Below are 13,456 nucleotides of genomic sequence, written 5' to 3'. Positions count from 1 at the left end.
TGTCACTAACTTTGTAAGCATGAAGAAAGTATAGGAGTAGAATAGGTCATGGAACAAAATAAAGTGCCCTGTGCATCTGTTATAGCCCTTTAGAGTTATCTTTATTGGTGCAAATTGTTTCTAGCAGAGAATATCTATTCTTTTCTTCTGTTGTCTTGTACTGTGCTGGAGGGGAAAGACTTTTGATAGCTTTCACAGTTAGGAATATGAAATTTTCTGAATAGTTCTGTAAGAGTGTTGTATGAAGCTTGTAGGTATCTTTACTCCTTGCCCCTCTACAGGAAGATCAGGACTGCCATATTTTTGAGTATTACCTAGGGATGTTTGTGGCTTTGAGAAAATAAGCAGAACCAATTTATTTGATTAGTATTTCCAACTTCTTCGCTCATTTTAGAGCTGAAGTCAGTGCTGAGCAGATAAAAATTGAAGTGTATCATTTGCTGTGTAATGGGTTTCAGGGAAAACTTTATGGAAAGTATTCATTATTGAAAATGACTGGTGATAGCTGCAGCTGATATCCACAGGCCTAGATTAAATAAAAGGGATTGTGGGGTAAATGAAAATGGTAACTCTCAATACTGATATAACAGGATACTCAGATTGCTTAAATTAGACTGCCCAGGAAGAGATTTTCAAAAGCAGCCATAGAGTTACATGGAACTGAAGAGCTTATGTCTGGGGGTTTGGATGCCAAGGAGTTTTGTTTCTTCAGCCAAGGGAGATTTTTTTTTTTCTCTTTTTCTTCCTTCTTTCTCCATATGGTTCATCACTCAAAACAACTGCATAGGATTTATGAATCCCATGGAAAACTATGAAAAGAGAATACACAAATATTGCTGAATCCCCAAGTTGACTCGGTTGTTGAGTTGAGGTGGGACTGAAAATATTAAGATACTTAATGTCATAAAGCTTATAATTTTCAGAGTATTGCAAGCTGAGTAAGACTGCCTTAGGATACCTGTATAAAGTTTCTAACAATAATTAGAAAAATACAGGGAAATGTATTTATTTTCATGTCATTGTAGAGGAGAAGAGATCACAAGCTCAATAAAGAAGGTAAGGTTTAGCATTTACAAATTTCTGAAGAACTCTGACAAGAGAAAGTAGTTTTGAATGTTTTTTCCCATCTTGCATTCAGCTGCAAAACATAACTAGTTTATCATTTCTGTGTGCTCAGGTTGCTTTGTACTTCTTCTATTAGAGTTCTGTGGAATCATATTGTAAAGGTACAGAATTGATATGCGAGTTAAAATTTAAAAATATATTAAAGGTAGGTTTTTTAATACAAAGACAAAGCAACTCAAGGTAATGGAGGCCTGCACTTAGTAGCAGGTGACATGAAGTAGTGTTCTGTCACTTATCTGAGAGTCACAGCTCTTCCTTTATGAATACATATGGAGTCATAGCATATCTCTCTGAATATTTCTCCTTTGCCCTCTACGAGTCATTGTGTAAGAAGATGCTGTGGAGTGGTTGATAACTCGCCAAAATAAAATTACCAGATCTTACAGCGTATACAAAAGCCATAAAGAGTACACTTTATACTGTAGATCCCCCACAAGGGTGACTAACTTTTATGGTCTTTTGTTTAACTGGCTTAAAAAACACCTTAATTGTCCAATAGGCGAATTCAGGAACGGGATAAACAGCGGCTTGATCGAGTGCAACCGGAAGAAGAACTTCAGTGGCAAAAAAAAATTCAGGAAGATGAAAAGCAAAAAAAGGAGGAAATAACCAAGAAGGAAAGTGAGGATAAGGGGAAACAGGAAATGCAAGAGAAACTGAGTAAGCTTTTCCAACCACATCAAGAGCCAGTTAAGCCAGCTGTCCAGGCTCCTTGGTCAAATGCAGGTAGAGTAAAAAATCAAGAAACACTGTTGCACATGCCTCTTGAATTGAAATTTTCTGTTTTGTCTTCACATTTAATACAGAAGAATATTATGTTTCATGATTGGATTGCTTGTTTTATTAAAGTAAATCATGTATGAATTGAGGTCTAGACTCCAAGAAGTTGTTCTTTCAGCCTTCACCATTCTTCCTAAAAGTATGGTGTTTACCAGAGTATAAAGCACAGTTGATGAGGCTTATAGAGCTAAGATTCTATCTTCAATTGGCACTAAGTTGTTGGAAGATCTTGGTGCAAGATGTCAAAAATTATTTTTGTACTTTCCTTTACAATTCTTATTTTGGTGTGGAATGTATGCTTTGGGATTTTTTTAGAGTAGTAGCAATATGTCATTTAGTTTAGTTAGTCCTTTTTCCTATTCCCCCTTCACCATGCATGTTGTTTACTCAAGAAATTACATGAAGTCTAAGATTTAATCCCCTTTTTTCTGCTAAGCACACAATCACTTTCTGCTGGGAGCTTTTTCTCTGCATTATAACCTGTTTTTTGCCCATACACAAGAGAACTGATTGGGAATGTAATATTTGTTTAAATATTTGATCAAAGGATTGCATAAAGGGGAAATTACCTTCTATCTTATAGCCCAAATCTAAAATTGACTTAATCTACTATGTCCTCTTGCTAGGTTTTATTTGTGCAGAGTAGCAGAGGGCACTTTTATGACTGAATAGGCAAAATAGGAAGCACATAATAAAAGAGCAATTTAGCTTTTATCTTTGGGGTTTCTCTGCATTCTTACTTTTTCTAATAATGCATCTTTAGCATGTAATTTTTTTAAAACACCATCTGTAAGTGACCAGTTTTCAGTCAGTCTGTATGTACTAGGACATTTTGAAACGTCTTTCTTGGAAGTATAGTCAGGCTGCAAAGGAAGCTGCTACACAAACAGCCTCTAAAAATATTTGGGATACCATTGATATGTTAAAGAACATCACTGTCTGAGTTGAACCTATGGATGAACAGATTTAACCTACAAAATCACTGAAGCATTTGAGATGTCATATATGTTGCATCATAAGTACCTGATTCTTTCTATGAAAATAGTTGCATATATCAAAAAAGTTACAATATACTAATATTTTACCTGATGTTTAGAAGAGAAAATAGTAAGAAAACTGTATTTGAAATAATTCATTTTCATATTTCCTCATCTGTAAAAGTGGGGTAATATATTTCCTACAGACAATGTAAGGTTTATTAATTTTTGTTTCTACTTTCACCTTATATTTAAAATATTTTAAAATAATGCAGTTTGATTATTTTTTTTTGCTTTGTATCTGTGTGTTTTCTTCCTTTGCTCAGAAAAAGCTCCTCTAACCATTTCTGCTCAGGAGGATGTAAAAATCGTGTATTATAGAGCATTGTATCCTTTTGAATCAAGAAGCCACGATGAAATCACTATTCAGCCTGGCGACATAGTCATGGTAAGAAGGGATTGTGATATTACTTGAAAAAAATACTTAAGCTTTTGCATTTGTGTGATTGAATTTTATATATGGCAAGAATTTTTACAGACTTGAGAAAAATATTTCAGTGAATACTGAAATTATGTGATATGACATAGTAACCCTATTATAATAATGGATAGCTTCTTACAGTTCATTGTAAGTGTAGAGTTTTAACATAATTTGTGAGTAGATTATATCACTTTTAGTATGTTGAGCTATGGGTGTCTCTCAATGTGTTTTAATACGTTCCTATGCAGAAGTTATCTCAGCGAGAGGTTTCTTGTCCTCCCAGGTACCTGGGAGTGTACCAGGTACAGTTATTTTCTAGTGAGAGAGTAGCTATTATGTGTCGAATAAAAAACTGGTGTTGATAAATAAAGTATGTTTCTAATAAGAAATTTACCTTTTTATAAGAATATAGTACAAGAGCAGTGTAAATTTTTAATTTGGAAAATTGCATTTATTAAGAGAATGTGATGTCCAGTGTAATACTATGTAAAACAATTATGCTGAACTACAAGATGGCTACAATTCTGTCATGATCACATAAACATTAATGTAGGCTTTGTATGGCGGTGATACTTCTTCAGTAATACTGGAATTCTTTTATGCAACTCTTTCTGTGACAGTTTTTGGCATAATGAACTAATATAATTGTAACAAAATTGTTTGTATGATAATTTACTCTTTTATCTACATAACTCTTTTGTGAGATACTTTTACATGTATTTTAAAGAGGATATATAGTAGATAAAATGCCATTTCTAAAAATGGAAACTTCAAAACCTAAAAATTTGTAGGTGTGTTGATATAGAATAATTTCCTTTTTTTTTAAGTAGGTGATTAGATATGGGGTTATGGTCATCCTATAACTGTCACATTAAACTCTAAAGCAATATTCTCCTTTTGTCTCTAATTATCTATAAAATTATAGTTCTGTTATTGACTGGAGTTATTGAATGTGTATATTAATATTAATAAAATACTAGTATGATCTTAACATGCATATGTCTACTTGTAATGGAAATGCCTAGTATAACTATTAAATGATACCTTGTTCACTGTGGAGAAGTATATTTGTTATAGTGTTCTACCCAGCAAAACAGATTTAAGAGCTATTGTGTTTTGGTACAGTTCAGTAAGAATGGGTTTTGGAAGAACTGTACTCTGTAGACTCACATAAGTTATAACTGTATTTAAAAAAAAAAAAAAAAGTATTGTGGGGAGATGAGCCTTCATCTCTCAGCCTTTTGGTTTGGTGTTTTTTTTAATTGATTCATCTCTGTCACACGGAAGTGTTTGTGGCATAAGAATTTGCCTTTGGAAAATGCGAATCCTGGATTAGCAGCACTACTGAATGACTGGGGAAGAGGCCCCCTGCCATTCTGAATAACAATGCAATGTGGTGGTGTTCCTCATCAAGAAACAGTATTGGTCAGTCAGCTGTTAAATGAGAGAGGATACAGGTACATGGGTTTCATGAGGCGATTGAAAAATGCTGTATTGTCTTGCTCTCTTGGGAAATAGATTGTAACCTGGGCATATAAGTGAACTGTTTTTCTCCTTGAGGAAGAGCAATCACTATTAGGTAGACTTGCAAGGAATAACATTTTTGCCAAAAAATATGATTTTAAGGAGCACTTCACATTTTAAACAGAGACTTTGAGTTAATCTGAGTCTTTATGTTACTTCTGGACTTTTAACTTATGCTACAGAAGTAGGGTAACTACTCTCTATTTTCTTTATTTAACTTACTTTTGAAAGTAATTAAACCTGATGACTGATTCTTATGGGATTTATCTCCTGCTCTGTAGTAATTGCTTAAATGGGCTACTCTTAGAAAAGTTAATATAAGACACTTTTGTGAAATGTGTTATAATTTTGCCTTGCTTTAAATCATTGCTTTCCTGATGGAGGTTAAAAGGGAATGGGTAAGTGTGCTATATAACTGTTAGGAAGTCTATGCAATTTATTCATTTTCATAAATATAGCTTTTGTTACCATGTAGTTTACTTGTTTTTGAATTCACCTAGGGTAAAATTAACAAACTAGCTCACATTGTCAAAAGTAATTTAAGTGCAATGGACCAGAATTTACTTTTGATAATGGACATTTGGACTCCTAGACTCTTCTCTGTCCTTAAGTGTTTGTCGTGTCCTGTGGTTCTAAAAGGTTTGAGTCGGTTACGTTTTTTGGAAAATAATAGTTTACAAGCTTATGTGTTAACGCGTGTCGAATTTATGACATAAACGCAACTCTGTAGTTAAGCTGACCTCTACAGTTAGGTGTTTACTGTGTGCAACAAAATAAGTATTGCTGTGTTCTAACACAGGCAAATTTAGCACTTCACCATTTTAACACTTAGAAACTTTGCTCTGTGTGCACAGGCTTGTGCAGTCATGTACTGTAGTTGTATAGCTGTGCAGAAGGTGCCATCCAAACTGTAACTGCTGTGAGCAAAGAATCCAGCTGAGGCCCAAATCCCTTAACTGTGTACATGGAAACCAGGCCTAAATCCTGGATATAAATAGGACTGCAGAATTAATTATGTCAGAATGACTTGTGGCTTCAATAGATGTATAGCTTGTAAATAGTTTTTACAACAGTGTGATACACTTTTATGCTGTGCATGAATCTTGAGACCTGCCTTGGTAGAAATAAGGGAAAAGGTTTATTCTGAAGGGAAAAGTATTTGCAAATTTGAGGAGGGCTTTCTTCTGCCTGACTTTCCAGTACATGTTAGTTATATGTAGCACTGATGTATCTTATGTAGTGGTTTAGAGAATGCGTGGGCTGTGTGTTTTTTTTTTTAATTCTTCCAGTTTGTAATTACAGGATTTTTATATTTTAACTTGGATTTCTGCTTTCTCTGCTTCTTACTTTTCTATGTACTTTAAATTTCTTTCACTATAAACTAGATTGTTCATAATCCTAACTATAATTTAACCAAGCTTTTGTCTGGGAACAAATATTCTGGGCCAAGAAAGCCATGCCTCTTTCAGGACGCTGTCTATTCAAGAAGTTACATTTCTGTTATCTATATGAATATATGTATACAATGTATGGAATTCTTTTCTTTTGGATAGCTCTCTTACAAAGCAAGTCCTGCTGGCATTTGCTGCTGTTAGACTCCAGCTTGAAGTAAATGAATGGATTATGTCGTTACTGCTGATGTTTTATATGATACAGCTTATTTAAATAACTGAAACATAAATCAATAAAATACAGGTGAAACTGAGTTACTGAAATGTAGTGGCTCTGATAGAAGGAAAACAAATTAAACAGGAAGTTCGTAGTCTCCCGTGGAAAGCCTAAAACAAATTCATAATGATAGTTTCTCATCAGTTTTGTTAGTTATGGATTGTGAGAGTTAGGATGAATGTTCTTTGTATTAGACACAGACAGCCGCATTGTGTTAGAGCCTGTGTATGCGTAATCAGCATATGGCCTGCAGAGCTTATATTCAACATTACATCAGGAATTGCAGTATTCTCAAAATATCTAGATCAAAAGCCTACAAGTGGAGTAGAATTAAAATGGTCATTTGATGGATGGATAGTTGAACAAAGCAGATGATGGTAGTCTGTTTAGCTTTGATTAAACACTTTTAGTGAGAGTTTTAGGGTTTGGCTTCGTATGTAGAGTGAATATATACAATTAAACAGGGCTTCTCTTCTTGTGTGAAGGATCAGCGCTGCTGGTGGTACACAAGCCAGGTCAAAATGGAGTGGGCCTGCAGTTGCTGGGGATACTAACTGGACGTGTTGCTTTTGCTGCTAAGAGCTGTGTTGCTGTTACTCCTGTCACTTGTGTTCAGTTGCTGGAACTAAGGAGTTGTATACTGTGGCTCTAAAGTACGGCTAAATAAATAAAAAATAATTCCACACATATTCACACTCAGGTGTACATTTAAAGCCTAGTTGTGTTTTGGAAAAAAATACTCTGGGATAGTTTGTTGTAGGGACTTGGGGATGGTGGATGTCAAAATATATGGAAATTATAACAAATAGATAAATTCCTTTGAACCTTTTAAAAACTAAAAGTTCCAGTACTGTACTACAAAACCAGATACAAATTATATTTTATATGAATAACTGAGAAACCAGATTTTTTTATTAAGTACAGGGTTAAAATTATCCTTCCAAGTGCCTTTTCATGAGTGTACATAGAAAAATTAAATGATTGAATAAGCATAAATTTGACTATCCTAACATGATTTATGAGTTATTTTAACTTAAAACTGCCTTCTAAAAAGACATTAAATCAGTTGTTTTTAAAACACTTTGGTAGGGTTTTTTTTCCTCTACTTGTACAAAGCATTTCTTTCTGAAAAATCAGTGGTTTCTGTATGACTGTGATTAATTTCAAAGATGCCCTTTTGAGAACACCACCATAACACATTTTTGGATTTTCAGTCCTGATTTTTGTACGTTAGTGATTCTAGTTACTACCTGACCAATGGAATAAGAGTAGAAACTATGTGACTATTACTACTATTTAGATTATTCAATTTGGCATCAGGTGCTGATAATCCATTTCTTCCTCTCTCCCGAGATTCATGCTCTGCTGTGACCTTCCATCACTCCTACTGCTGCTTTAACAATCCTATTCAGTGCTGCAGTGGAAATTTTGCCCTGCACTGCAGTAAAACCACATTGAACCGGTCAAGCATGTAGTCCGATTTTTTTAGTGGGTTTGCTTTGAGCTAGTAGGGACTGAGACAGAAGATGGACCCAACAAAAAAGCAGAAATAATGGATTGTTTTGCACCAAAAGAGGGGTGTGGGATACAAATTACAATAGGAGGCAGTCAGAGAGTCAACAACTGGCCTAAGGCAAAGCAATCTGTCAGCAGCTCAAATGAGTAGTCCAGGGACAACTGGAGGCAGAAGCTTTGCTGTTTGGGCTTCAGTCACTTCTAGGCAAAAGAACAGTCCCACTTTTAGTCTAGAGCGACTAGTTTGCACCACTGCCACAAATAATTTTTTTTGCCGCTATTTTTTTTTCTCCAAACAAGAAGCTGGTTGGGTTATATTTTGTTAAAATCGATAGAGTGAATTCTTGGGTGTGTTTCCAACTGTGGAAGCATTTAGCTCAAGACTACTATATGCTATTTTCATATAATGGCATATCCAGCATATACTGAAAACTCCTTTCACTGAAAAGGAAACTATTTCTTACTCTTTAGCTCATGAAGCATTGTTATCAACAAATCCCTCACACTGATAATGGATTTTTAGGAAATAGTGTCAGGTGCTTTAGAAGTACAAACTTAACCATCTGTGACTGCTGTACTGTTATCTGCCACGGTCAACTCTTGACTTATTCTGTCGTTTTAAACTCTTACGTATTTTGAAATACTGATTGGTATTGGCCTAAACAGATGAGAGAAATTCTTGCCCAAAACCAGCCACTGTGTAGGGTTTGTCGTCTAACTTTTCACTACTGGCCTGGTGTTACTGCTGACTTGACCATTGCTGGGGAATCTGCAGCTACACACAGCAGACTGTTGTACAAAATAGGTGTTATTTACATGTCAAAGGTGCAAACCCTATTCATATGTAACGATTTGCTTGAAAACTGAGATTCTTTTGACCTATCAAAGAGTCTAGGTAGCTAGAACACCAAATTTACCAAAATTATTACTGAATATGATTATTGCCTTTTTTCTTCTAAAAAGTTTCTGCAAGTGACATTGCCTTGGCAGTATTTAGCCACCATATTGATTCACCAGGGGAAGCAGTACTGAATTACTTCTGTGATTCTTGCTGAATGTGGTTAGCTGCAGCTCACAGAACTTAAACTGATCACTTTTGTTGAAATAGCAGACTAAGACAGTAGTCTGTCAGTAGATATTGGAGAAAAATGTGTGAAATGCTTAAGAAAAGCTAACAGTAAAGTGTGAAATTTGCAAAATCTTAGCTTAACACGATTATAATAGTCAATAAGTAGGAATTAAAGTACAGCTGCAAAAATAGCCCTGTTTCATCCTGTCCTTTATGACTTGGCAAAGATATCAGAGTGAGGGGAAAGAACAGAGGCCTGCAAATTTATGTATGGAAATTTACCATGGAATGGTTTTATATAAATACATTAGCAAATCTGTGGATTTGTTTTGAATTGTTCAATGGGTATTGTTTTTAATGTGCTGTGGGGTTTTTGTTGTATTTTATGCAAGAGAAAATCTAGGCAAAGGTGTTAAAAACTGTATTTTGTGTTAGTTAAACCAGAAATGTCAGTATTTAAGGGGTTTCTCTAGAACTCACTTCTCCCAAGTCTGCTGTACTATGACAGTCTTAAAAGCAACTGTTTAAAAACCCATGCTTGGTTTATGCATTAGGACTGAAATAAAACTTTTATACTTCATGACCAAGAAATGCTTTTGATTTTGGCTCGAGGGGTGGAGGGAATTGCAAAGCAGTATTGAGTTGCAAAATGTTCCCTCATCTATTAATGCACCATAAAAGGAATAGCTGTCAACATAATTCTTCAAATCTAAATTAAATAATAACAATAAAATTCTACTTAAGTTGAACTTGTATTTGTAATGAAGGTGTCATGTCTCTGTAACTAGAGGAAGTTAATTACTGTGGATGAAAAGGATTGTTTTAAGTAACCGTTCCATTTGTGTGTTATGTTTCTTAACTTTCTAACTTAATGCGTCTACAGGTGGATGAAAGCCAGACTGGAGAACCAGGGTGGCTTGGTGGAGAATTGAAGGGGAAGACTGGATGGTTCCCTGCAAACTATGCAGAGAAAATACCTGAAAACGAAGTTCCAGCTTCTGTAAAGCCAGCAGTTGAGGAGGCTGCTGCACCTAAAGTTTCTGTGCATGAAACCACTACATCGCTAGGAACTCCGGCTTCTACAGACTGCACTGCAACTGCCAATAACTGGGCAGACTTCAGTTCAACGTATGTTTGGGTAGTGATTATCACCTTAAATGTGATGGAGTCCTTTTTAGCTGGTTTGACTGTGGTGGTAGTTAACACAGAATATCAAGATTGCAAAATAAAAGTAGCTTGTTTGAAGTAAAATATTTTATCTGTAGTAAATAGTTAAAATAGCAGCCTTGTGGAACGTCAGCCATGCTCCCATCGTATCTGCCTGAGCAATGCAGAAGGACACATCACAAATAGGAGACATTCCTAAGTGAGGATGGTGACATGGTAGAAATCCCAAGGTGTTCACGTTCCTTCTCTTAAAATAATTGGCACCAATCCTCATTGAAGGTTTTCAACTTCGATTATGCAAAATATGATAACGACAGAGTTAACATGAAAAGAGGATTTATTAATTCCTTATTGCAACATTAATAAGACTGATGCAAGTAGAATGTATGCCCTTTCTTAGACGTCTTGTTTACTTAATGCTCTGTGCAGTATAATTAACTCTGTGTAAATGGGGCTGGGTAACTAACTGTCTTATCTTTTGATCATGTAATGCATATTTATAAATTAAAATATGAATGTTTTAGTGCAGTGTTACAGTACATAATATGTTCTATTTAAAAATTTTCATCAAATAGGTCACAGTAGCTTTTCCAGTTACTGAAACTTTTTTTGTTCTACAACAGTCATTTTTCTGAGGTGGGAGGGTAAGACTAAATATTGAGCCTCCCGGAGATGTCTGGCACATGCTGGATTTTATTATTTTGAATGAATCATACTTTTGACAAAGCTGTTTCTACCACAGGTGGATAATGCATGCTTTAATTCTTTTGCTAAAAATTAATATTCAGTTTCAATACAGAGTGAGTCCCAGAGCTTTTATACTAATAATACTGACCCTGACATGATGTAGGGGTTAGGGATGATTGTGGCCTTTGGGTATTATTACACTCTAGGTGGACAGCAGTTGATTACTCCAACTAATAGCACAAGCAACAGGCAAAGTAAACTTGGGTTTAAGATAGATTCTTTGTTTACACTCCTAGAGTTCAGGGGATTTTGTTTATTTAAGTGGTTGTTTAGAGGCAGAGATGTGGATTATGAGATTTAACAGAAATTTTAAAGGACAGGAGATAACATAAAAAGGATAAGAGGTTGCATAAAGCTCTAAGGAGTTGAAATAAGTCAGAAGGAAATCATTCTAAGCAAAAGAAAAAAGGTAAGGATTTGAATGAGAAGCAGCAAAATGATGTATAAGGGAGAGGGACGTGAGAGGTTAGTGATGTGCAGGTGTAAAGATTTCAAACCAGTTTCGAAGAGACTGATGTGGGGGTGTTTTTTTAAGTTACCTCTTTCCACTGTGTGTAATAAACTGCATTATTTAAATTTCCGTTGTACTGAGGCACAACTAAGAAAATAAATTAAATTGCAGGAACAGCTAGCCTTAAGTAGCAAAGACAAGCAACTGTATTTACAGAGTGCCTTTTTAAGAAATTTATTCTTCTTGTATGTTTGATTGTACTACTTCCATCTCAGTTATGATGCTCATGGAATATTCAATTAAGAGAAATTAACCTAGAATGTAGAATTTTTTTTCTGCAGTCTTGCTGCATGAGTGTTTTTATTCAGTCGAAAACAGTAGGAATTACATCATTCTCTTTTTTTTTCAGATGGCCAACAAACACTAGTGAGAAACCAGAGACTGATAACTGGGATACCTGGGCAGCTCAGCCATCTCTGACTGTTCCCAGTGCAGGGCAGCTGCGGCAGCGATCAGCCTTCACTCCTGCCACAGTTACAGGATCATCTCCCTCTCCTGTCTTGGGTCAGGTGAGCACCTATATTCACTAAAACTGTTCTGACCCAGCACAAATGTTTGGAAAGTGAACACTGCCCATGCATTCAAACAGTCCCCTGAGAGAGGTAAGCTATTTCACTTTTGAGTGATGAACAGGTAGTGTAAATCCATTTGCAAAATCCATACCAGAATTTAACATAAAGCTGTTTCTATTCTGCTATTCTGTGCTGACTTTGTTAGACTTTGGTGGTCCAGTCTTAATGTTTTGGAAGGATGCTAGTTTTGAGTCACTTCGTTGGGGCTTTCCTGAATCACATGACAATAACCTTCACTTCAGAGTGGATTATGTAGTTAAGTGGAGTAGCAATGGCAAATCTTCAGATCAGATGAATTCCGTCCATCTGTTAAGGCATTTCCTTTTCCTCAGCTGAACAATGTATTGTTCTTGTAATCTAATGTGTTCTGAAAAATGCTAAATGTCTTGGTATCTTAGTGGAAAAAAAAACATTGGAATGTACAGTGAATAACTTGCAGCAAAGCATAATTTTCCATAAAATTTACTTTAAGTCCTGCCAAAATAGCTTCATGAAAGTTTGACATGTGTATCTTAATTGTAAAACTTTATTTGACTTGTTAAGCAAAACCTCTGATAATCTTGCATTGTATTGATTACATGTTAACAAATAGAAATATAGGAGGACTGTGAACATTTCTGGTATTACCTTGTAAACTTAATTGACTTACTTTGCTTTATACCGTTGAGGGAGAGTGTGTGTATTTTGTTGCTATATAAGTAGCATAAGAATGTAATGCCTTAATCAGCTGTCTTTATGAAAGGTGGTAAGTGGCTGACTTCTCTCTCCTTTTTGAAAAATTGCATTAGGGTGAAAAAGTGGAGGGGCTTCAAGCACAGGCTTTGTATCCTTGGAGAGCAAAAAAAGACAACCACCTTAATTTCAACAAAAATGATATCATCACCGTTTTGGAGCAGCAAGATATGTGGTGGTTTGGAGAGGTTCAAGGACAAAAGGGGTGGTTTCCTAAATCATATGTGAAGCTTATTTCAGGCCCCATTAGGAAGTCAACGAGGTATTTTATTTGCTTTTACTGTACTTCACTTTCATACTGTAATAGTTAAATAAATATGAAGGATTGCACACTTGAATTTTAAAGTTTAGAATCTACTCTGTAAATTTGGGGATTTTTTTTTATATGACTTCTGGGTGAATTTGACTTCCAACCCTGAAAATTTGTGAGGAATAAGAAAACTGACCTCAGTTCTCCTTGGGTCACACATCACCAACAAAAGATCTAAAGCTTAATGAACGGTCTTAATTTTATGTGACTTGCAACTAAAAAATTGGTGTATTTGATTTTATGAATTACAGCTATATAAACCATAGTATATCTTTCCC

At 35.4% G+C, this 13,456-nt stretch overlaps 1 protein-coding gene across 1 annotated transcript in view; it reads left to right on the top strand.

Annotated features, from left to right (window-relative positions):
* Window positions 1–13,456, top strand: part of ITSN1 (intersectin 1) — a 138,764-nt gene that overhangs the window by 81,994 nt on the left and 43,314 nt on the right. Inside the window, exons 18-23 of the mRNA XM_042789009.1 lie at window positions 1,625–1,851; window positions 3,209–3,330; window positions 5,271–5,285; window positions 10,023–10,267; window positions 11,914–12,073; window positions 12,925–13,130. Of these exons, the coding sequence (XP_042644943.1) occupies window positions 1,625–1,851; window positions 3,209–3,330; window positions 5,271–5,285; window positions 10,023–10,267; window positions 11,914–12,073; window positions 12,925–13,130 (975 nt within the window). The remainder of the gene's footprint in view (window positions 1–1,624; window positions 1,852–3,208; window positions 3,331–5,270; window positions 5,286–10,022; window positions 10,268–11,913; window positions 12,074–12,924; window positions 13,131–13,456) is intronic.

Source organism: Tyto alba, unplaced genomic scaffold (genome assembly GCF_018691265.1).
Source record: "Tyto alba isolate M040663 unplaced genomic scaffold, T.alba_DEE_v4.0 Super-Scaffold_14, whole genome shotgun sequence".
Classification (NCBI taxonomy): domain Eukaryota; kingdom Metazoa; phylum Chordata; class Aves; order Strigiformes; family Tytonidae; genus Tyto; species Tyto alba.
The sequence above is the reverse complement of the archived record's forward strand: the minus strand, read 5'-3'. Positions and strand labels throughout refer to the sequence as shown.